The sequence below is a fragment of the Tetrao urogallus genome, assembly GCF_951394365.1.
Source record: "Tetrao urogallus genome assembly, chromosome: 1".
NCBI classification, from domain to species: domain Eukaryota; kingdom Metazoa; phylum Chordata; class Aves; order Galliformes; family Phasianidae; genus Tetrao; species Tetrao urogallus.
In genome coordinates, this window is record NC_136813.1 from 140504779 (window position 1) to 140514043 (window position 9265).

Below are 9265 nucleotides of genomic sequence, written 5' to 3' on the forward strand. Positions count from 1 at the left end.
CAGTAGTGCTGAAACCCAAACACGCTGACTCAGCTCTCTGACACAGCGAGACATTAGCATAATTGCAAGCCCCTCAAGCAGCCAGACCTCAGAAAAAAGACATTTGGCTCCTCCAGCATTTCTGCTTAAGTCGTCCCATATGCCAGCAGCAGGGCCAGGGCAGCCTAGGGGTTCTGGGTTTAGTAGAGTATCTCAGGCTTACCACAGGCAATGGGGACAGAGTGGACTATAGAGCGTGCAGAGGGATGGAGAGAGCAGCTGGGATGAAGGTGAGGATGGTGTGAGCAGGGCAAAGAAGAGGACAAGGAGAGGGCTGTGTTACTGGTGTGGCTGACGTGAGCTGGGGATGGAGCGAGGGAGATGGGAAGGTTGAGGAGGCACACCGAGACACAGTTATGGGGCCTGTATGATAACCAGAGCAGCCTGTGCTGTCTTCTGAGTGAAGTTTCTGGCTGCGCTGCTAAGAGCTGCTGGAGTGGGTTCTGTAGCATTGAATTAATTTAAGCAAATTCGCATGCACCTACAGATGGCCAGAACTATTCTGAATGCACCAGCCATGCCAACCACCCTTCCCATAACTGCTGTGCTGCTGGCTTTTCTTTCATTCATTTTTTAATTTTTTTTTTTAAATAAAATGAAAGGAAACACCCATTAAAAAATTTTATTATATTCCGCTGTCTGCAAGAACAGAGCCTGACAAAAATCACACTTGAGCAAGATCCAGAGCTTGCCTCCAGCCATGGACCAGTGACAGTTTTAAGGGCTGATGTCTTGTAAACCACCAAAACTAGTAGCAAATCCCACCTGCCCTGGGAGAACTAAGACACTGAAAGTATTAATACTATGTATTCCTTTGACAGGGTTGGTTAATGGTGTTCGGTTCAAAATATAAAAACTACAAGAACATTAAAACAGTGTCAGAGCAATGGATGGCTACGATCTCATCCCCTCCATGCATCCCCCACTGCAGCACACAGCAAAGGTTACAGGAGGGCCCCCACATCTATGGAACATCTGGCATTTTTGGTGTGGGTCCAGGATGTTTGATCAGGATGGCCAGACACCGCCGGCTCATGGAATATCTCACCCAGCCCCCTAGTGTTCAGAGGTCTAGGATCCTCTAATTTATACAATGTACCACGTTGCCTGTGAAGACATGGTGATAAATACATTCTGTTTAAAAGCAGATACTTCTCAAATCATAACTTGCAGATGCTCAAAGTCTTTCATGTGGGTAAGACAAATGAGAGCCATAGAGACTGATTTTGTAGCCAGGGAGTACAGGAAGCAACAGCAGGAGAACACTATTGAAAGCCTGGATACACTTATGGCTTTAATGAATTGGTCATCAAATATAACAGCACACATATGCAGTTTTACCTTGCTTTGTAGTTTGCTCCCCACCCCCTACTTTTCCCCATATAGCTAGTAAAGTGGAAATTATTTCGAGTTTAGTTTATTAAGCGAACACACATGGTACCCACATCTGTTGGAAGATATTTGAAGGAAACACTGACAAATATCATTTGCATATTTAGCAAGAGACCTTTTCATCCGAGAGGTTTCCTCTGACATACCAGCTATGCCAACTACATTGACCCACCACAGCCAATAACAGGAGTATTTTCTACAAAATACTCCTGGGCAATTTAGGAACAAATCCTCAGGCAGAAGGCAAGCAAGAGAGAAGACCAATACTCTGCAGGCTGCAGATCCCCACATTAACACACATCACAATAGCACGCAAACAAAAGGTGAGGTTCGGGTTGGATGTTAGTAAAAATTTATTCTCAGGAAGAGCACGGATGCATTGGAAACAGGCTGCATAGGGAGGTGTTCCAGAACCCTGTGGATGTGGCACTGAAGGACACGGTCAGTGGGCATGGTGATGGGGATGGGCTGGTGGTTGGACCAGATGATCTTAGACGTCTTTTCCAATTTTAATGATAGTATGGAAACTGCATGTTAGAGCAGCACCCTCAACCCCTGCACACATTGGGAGTCCCATTCTACCTCAAGCCCCAAGGCACTTCTTCAGTGATACTGACTAGTACCAAAGCAGAAGACGTGTTTGATCTCACTTTGCATCGGTAGGGCATAGAAGACAACAGTAAAGAGAACAGCAGTGTCCCACTGCATGGAACACAGCTCTGAAGAAAGGAGAAGGCTTGGCATCAGCATGCAGGTTCATGCAGGCAGAGAGGTTCCCAAGCATGGTACAGGAGCCTGAGACTTAAGCCAGGAAGATGCCTTCACCAAAGCCACAGTTACAGCCAATCCCTGGCATATGCATGATGGAACTGTGTCACATGCACTCTGCACTGCAATCAGTATGGCTTTACACACACTGATCTCTCTGTGCTTAAGACTGATATACCTACAACAGTCCTCTTCCTTGGCACTGATGTGGCCACCACGTTCACCCTCCTGATTCCTCTGGCCAGCAAAAGAATTTCTCTCTAGTTATTTATTTACCAGACAAAACACAGACTAACTACGATTACAGTACTGCAAAGAATAAACAATTGCTCGCAAGAACTCCACATTCCACACGGTTTTATTCAACATGTATGACCCCAAACTACAATATATACAATAATTGCCTCCACATGGCAAATCCACATTGTGGTTCTTAAAAAATAATAGTAATTTTTAAAACACATGCCACCAAAAGACACAGTATATTTTATCCATATCTAATGAAAGACTTTGTTCAAGCCATTTCCATTCTGCAGCATATGGTGCTTTGAAATCATCTGCACTAATGCTTAAGCATTTTACAGTGTTTCGAGCTGAAGTCTGCATTATAAACATGGACTCAAATTCTGTTGCGAATTTCACAACAGAATTTGGTTAGTGGGATTAAAATAGGCCAAAATGTGCCCCAGTAGTCAACTTGAGTAGTATCCCTCCCCAGTGGGATATAATGGCACAGGAAAGCTAATTGACCTGAGCAAAGTTGTGCAACCTAGCCAGAAGGAAAAAAAAGAAGTAGCAACAGTTTCTTTTAACTTGGTAACTCATTCACCTGTAAGGCAGCCCAAAATCTTCCAAAGAATGTTACTGGATGCCCAAAGAACGTGATGTTCTTTAATTTAGTAACAGATTCGACAAAGTAACGTTGACCTTACTGGCTGGTCAGACTTCTCACTGAACTCCTCTGAACAAAACTGCTTCTGCAGCAAGGGCTGGAGGTGCCTTCCACAGCCTGCATGCTGTGATCAGTTGCTTCCCTTTGCAGCCCTTCAAGTTCAAGTTGTCTTTGACATCTCAGTTACACAAGTGTTTATGTAAAGACTGCAGTCACTTAATACAACTAGGTGGTAGTTCCTATTGTGAGAAGCACACAAGCATCCACAGTAAATCACATTAGATTAAATTTGGTGGGTTTTGGGGTTTTGTTTTTCCTTTTTAATCATTCTCAGAACACAGATAATAACTAAGAGTGGAACAAGTAAATTAACAACAAAACCATTTGCAAGCCTTTTTACTGTGTGTATACTCTTTCCAACTTGCATTCATTCCAGATCTAGAATTTCCATGCTTTGGTACAATTTCTTATTATTTTTTGTTTGTTGTTTGTTTGTTTGTTTACCCGGGTTTCACTAGCATGCCTTCAGCACCATGAAACCACGTCCAGATTCGGTCACATTCTGAGTCCCAAGCAGCACACATTTTGCACACCTTCAAGAAAGAAGAAAACCATGAAGTTCTGGCACCAGGTTTTGCAAGGAGCCTGCCTTGCAGTGAGCGCAGAGTGGCTGGAACAGTGCCTGCAGCAGGCTGCACACATGCTGCTGGCAGCTCCCAGCTCCAAAGCAGTGAGCACGGCTGCACTCTCAGCACGGGTCATGATGCTGGCATGCAGAACAAAGCGAGAAGCAGCAGCAAGTGAGTGCAAAAGGGTCGGGATTGAAGGCTGACACCAAATGTCACACTGGGACAAAACTTTGGGCAGTCCAGAAGGAAGGCGCAATTCAGCTCTGCAGGAGGAGGCTGTTATCTGTAGGGCCCCGATGACACATATTCCGTATAGCTGGAAAAAATCAGGTGTTAGGCTGTACACTCAAGGCTAGCTGATACTTCTGATGGTTTTGGCTTTAATCTGTAAGTTTTCTTTCTCTTTTTCTTGTATCATGAGATACAAGCCATTGTTACCATTATCCAAGTGTATTATCATAGCTGTAGAAGCCACATACATGAATCGGGATCCTGCTGTGCAAAGTACTGTACAAGCACTTCACATCACAGCAGTGTTGTGTAGATACTTCCACCAGTATCTGCAATAAAGTAAGATATCTTCATAAGAACAACAAAGAATCTCAAAAAAAAAAAAAAAAAAAAAAAAAAAAGAATAAATAAACAGTTCTGCCTCAGATCTGGACATGATTCTGCAGAGGATGAGCACTGAAGGATCAAGATAAAAATCAGCATGAGGTAGTGACACAGGTGCTGAATGAAGCAGGAGTGCTCAGGATAAAATAGAAGTACACCATGTCATGATAAAGATAGCATGATAATTCACACACATAAGAGTTAAGAGGGGAATACTTGCATTTTCTGCTTGTGGAATCCTTGATGTTAACATAGGCATTTTATTAATTGGGTAACGCCAGTTCTTGAAAGACACCCGAATCCTTTTAGCTCCTTGTATGGAAGATTTGCTGAGAAAACAAAGGGAATGTGTCCAGGCAGTCAGTGAGGAGCCACTGAACCGCAGCACTGACAGCTAACTGGACCCAGGGTCCTGACTGGGCTGTCTGAGGGCAGCAGACAGCCGCTATCCTCACAGTATCAACAAAGCAGGAAAGAGAACTGGGACAAACGTTCTGCCTGGCTTTCACCAGCCCTGGTGACCCATAAGCATGCTTCTACCTTGGTATTCAGAACACTTAAAAGCCACACTGCCAACACACAGATGGCTGTGTAACATGCAAGTTCTTCATTACTGACATGGCAGGGCTGTTGTTGGTGCTCACATTTTGTTTTATTATGCAGTAATACATAGAAATATAATCAGCAAAGCAGAGGTCTTCCTTTTATGTAATCTGCTCTTGTTTTGGGGTTTCAAAACCCTGCGTGACTCTCCACAATCTCCACAGAGCACAGCTGTTTCAAAGCAAAGATGTTCACTCACACTGCAACAGAACCTATTTCTGTTGATTTAAAATTTAGGGTTTTTATAAGCTTTGAATTTGGAAACCAATGCAATTTGGCAGCATCCTTCTACCTGCACTTCCTTGCAAAAGAAACAGCACACGCAACTAACGGGAACCCGCCTGCACAAGTATGTGCCGCACGCCTGCTCTTCGTGCCAAGTGCAGCCTGTCATCAATTCCCCACATAACTGGCGTGCTGGAGGAAGGCTGGAGAAGAATACTGCTTCCTCCACCTGCTGGCGAGGAGGAAAAACAGAGGTCCTGACTGAGCAGAAAGGAGAGACGAGGCTTCTGCAGCTGCTCCCCAATAGAAGCGAGGGAGAAAAGCTCCTGGCTCTTGCAAAGGGGAAAATCAGGCTTCTGGACAGGAGGCACCCAGCAGGAAGGGCAGAGAAGCCTTCACACGAGAGTGTAAGGAACAATGAGCAATGCATGAGAGCTGCAGAACCAGCCAGAGGAACAAATGCCTGCCCACGCTGTAAGGAGCCATCCAGTCGCTGAGGACCGAGTGTCTTGGCCTTCCCCAGGCACCGCACACAGGCTGGGCTGGAGGTGGTCAGCACACAGCTTATCTACTGCTGACATAAGTGTAGCTGGAGATTTCTTGGCTAACACATACTGACTATATAACACAAACAAAAGCTCAGTTCTTTGCTCTAACATGTGCAAGATGACAAGTGGAGAAAACACCCACAGAAACGTCAACATGAGTGTTACTTCACAGGCCCGCAATATCATCTCTTCATCCTTACACTCACTAACAGGTGCATTAATTTAAAATATCTTAAGTTACACTGAGTATGCTGAGAGAGTACTAATGAAGGAGATCTTGCTGGGAAAATTGGGCAGCCTATACATCACGCAGCGGGTGTTATTTAACGGCCTGCAGTCACTGTGGTAACCCATACACAAATTCACCTAAGTTGTTTCCAATAACAAACTACATGCATCACACAAGCTACCCTGGAGCTTTATGGCAGGAAACCTTATGATCACGTATCACTGAGCTAAGAGGAAAGACAAGGAAACTACAGCAACCTGAATAAACCTGTAGCCTGTTAGCAACTGCCAAATACTACTTTCATTTAGTCAACAAAAACCCTGCTAGGGCAAGAGACCAAGGATGTACACACCTCAGACTGAGCGTCTTTACACCTTGTTTTTACTTCATTAACTCAAACTTGCCAATTTCTGCTTCAATCATGAGCTGTTTATTGTTGCCATATGGATGACAAGAAATCCAATGTTCGTGTTTCACATTAAAAGCATGGAAGATATCTTCATGAAATGCCACAGAGTGAAAGAGATTGCTAAAGGATGGGAAAAGCAGAAAGGCCAAACAGGAGAAGAGCCCAGTGAGGACAGCTGGCTGGGGACACAGTGTGACTTCCAAGGTCCAGCCTTGCAATCTGTTACCATACAGACTCAAATACCTGCTAACCACTGAGTAAAGAAAAGGCGATTAGCTAAACCAGCAGCAGAATAGGAAGCAAACAGAGCAGACCAGAGCGACCTTGGGACTCGGCTACCTGGCTGCTGGTTGTCAGACAATTTGCATGGGAAGCAGTGCCAGGAACAGAGCCGGCTCTCTCCTGCATCCCCTGCTGGACATTTGGCCACAGCCAGGCCAACTGTTGGGCCTGCTGCACATGCTAGATATGACAAGGACGTGAGAAAGAGATGGGAAGAGGGGAACTGGAGGGAAGCACTGTGCCTCTCTGAGCAACCATTCCTGCATTGAGAGCAACCGGCCGGTTGGGGAGACCCTCAGAAAGCAAGAAGTGAGCTTTCTGTTTATTTGGACTGGGCTCCTGGCAGCTTGCTTTTATTCTGTGCACAGACAAAACGTGGGTATTTTACATATGCTCACAGATGTTAAGTTCAAACACTCACGCAGCACCACAACTTGCCTCTAGACTAGTTAATAATTATGAAGTGCCACACGCCGAGGTTTATGTTACCGCAGTATAAAACTAACACCCCTGCGAGGATTTGTTTAGCTTCTACATACCAGCTGCTAGAGCCCGTGTAACAATTTTACTGCACTTAAGATCACACAGGTATTTTGATTTTCACTCTCCATCTCAAGATGGGATCAACGAAATATATATATTTATATATATTTATATATATATAAAAATTCATACAAATTCAGCTCAGGCCATATTACTGCGTATCCTGAGCTGCTGGTAGAGCAGAAGTGTACGACAGATGCAAGCAGCAAAAGGACCGGGTGTGTTGTTAATGCGGATGTGCATCTTTGCTACATCCTTTCCACAGAGAGTCCTTCCCAAATACAAATCTCAGTTACAGCACAGTCCAATTTTTCTCTTGCTGATTATCCAAGAATTTTAAAAAGTCTTCAATATATTCTCTTATTTACTGCATCATGTATTCAACTCCAAAATAATCTTCTTACAAAATAATAGTAAATAGTACAGCCTAAATAATATAGCCCTGGAGCTTTTGTTAGCCTGAAATTGTGAGACGGCCAAAATAGCAAACTTTAAAAACCCTACATTTGGAGTGAGCATGTGCAGAGATGTCCATCTCTGGTTTCTCTTCAGCCAGCCTCCAAATGAGCTAATAAACTGAAAGCATACATGATCTGACTCCACGGCTTGGCTGAAACCTCAGTTTCACTGTCGGCACAAAGATATTTGGTTGCAAAGTAAATGTCTCTTATTAAAGCCAGCGCATCTACAATTTCTTTTGCTGTTTTACAGTTGCCTCTGGGTGCATGCTGAGCTCCCAGACAAGTGAAACGGGAAAATAAATGAAACAAAACCTGTAGTGTGACTGGGGAGATGCCTTGCTTTTAGATGAAGCCTGGTGAAAACTCGATTAGTCTGCTTCACAAAAAGAGCTGGGCTAAGACCTCTTTGAAAAACCATCTCCGGGCAGCCAATGCCTGCTTCTCGCTCGCCGGTCCTCTGAAACCGAGAATGACACGAACTCTGGCTAATGCGTGCACTTCTCCAGCCGCACTTCTGTGCTCCGGTACCGGCGGGGACACGCCGAGTTCGGGCAGGACTCGGGGCTCGAGCACCGGCGCTGCCGAGCAGTGACACGGATCGGGGAAGCCAATGGCGCTGCGGTTTTTTTTTAGGTGTCAGCAACGTTCAGGTCACAAAAGTATGACCGAATGACGGCGTTTAGAGCTGCAGAAGCGATGCCTGCCATTCTGACAGCGCTTTGTAAGCGGTGTCGGCTGGCTGGGGAACGTGACAGGTTTCCAGTTGGGAAAGAATAACTATCCACGGGAGACCCGTGTGTCAGAGTCAAACAAGCACAGCAAGCCACCCTCTTTTTCCAGTAACATCATTTCTAAACGCACCGATGAGCTGCCAGCCACCCAGCCACCCCACCCCCCAAAAAGGGGAGCTCCTGCGTAAAACCGCGCTGCGCGGAGCCCCTCGGACCCGACCGGCGCTGCTAGGAACGCCAAGCGGCGGAACCCCGGGGCAGCCCCTCCGCCCGCCTCACTCACCACTCTGCCGGAGAACCGCTCGATGGCCCGCTTGACTTTGCCGTAGGTGCCTTTGCCCAAGGTCTCCTGCAGCTCGTAGCGATGCTTCAGGTTGTGCTTGTGGTGATGCCGTTTCACCCCCTGCTGCTTCCTCGGCCCCGCCGCCGCCGCCGCCGCCGCTACCCCCGGGGACGCAGCCTCCCCGAGCGGCTCCTCCATGGCCGCTGCCGCCGCCTCTCCGCCGCCGGCCGGCGCGGAGCCGCAGGAGGAGCAGCGGGGCTGCGCGGGGCTGCTGCTGCAGCTGCCGCGGGCGGCCGCCTCGGCGCCCTCCATGCCCGGCGGCGGCGGGCGCTGGTGTGATCGCCCCGCCGGCCTCGCAGCCTCTGCCTCAGCCCCGCGCCCGCGCCGGCACCATGGGGCGCGGCGGGGCGGGGCGGCGGCGCCCCGACATCCCCTCCCCTTCCCCGCCGGCCCCTCCGCCCCGCCCGTGCCGGCCGCACCGCCCCCTCGGCGGAGAGAAGGCGGGGAGAGAGCCGTGTCCCCCCGCGCTGGGGGTAGAAGCTGCGTTGGCGGGGCCGAGGGTGCGCGGGAACTCCGCGGTGGGGCGTGGGCACCTGTGGAGCGGGTGTGCGGCCAC

General features: G+C 47.5%; 1 protein-coding gene across 1 annotated transcript in view; it reads right to left on the reverse strand.

Annotated features, from left to right (window-relative positions):
- NUAK1 (NUAK family kinase 1) overlaps positions 1–8961 on the reverse strand; it is a gene marked incomplete at both ends in the record, with an annotated part of 44483 nt that extends 35522 nt beyond the window's left edge. Inside the window, one exon of the mRNA XM_079535190.1 lies at positions 8650–8961. Within this exon, the coding sequence (XP_079391316.1) occupies positions 8650–8961 (312 nt within the window). The remainder of the gene's footprint in view (positions 1–8649) is intronic.
- Between the last annotated feature and the right edge of the window lie 304 nt (positions 8962–9265).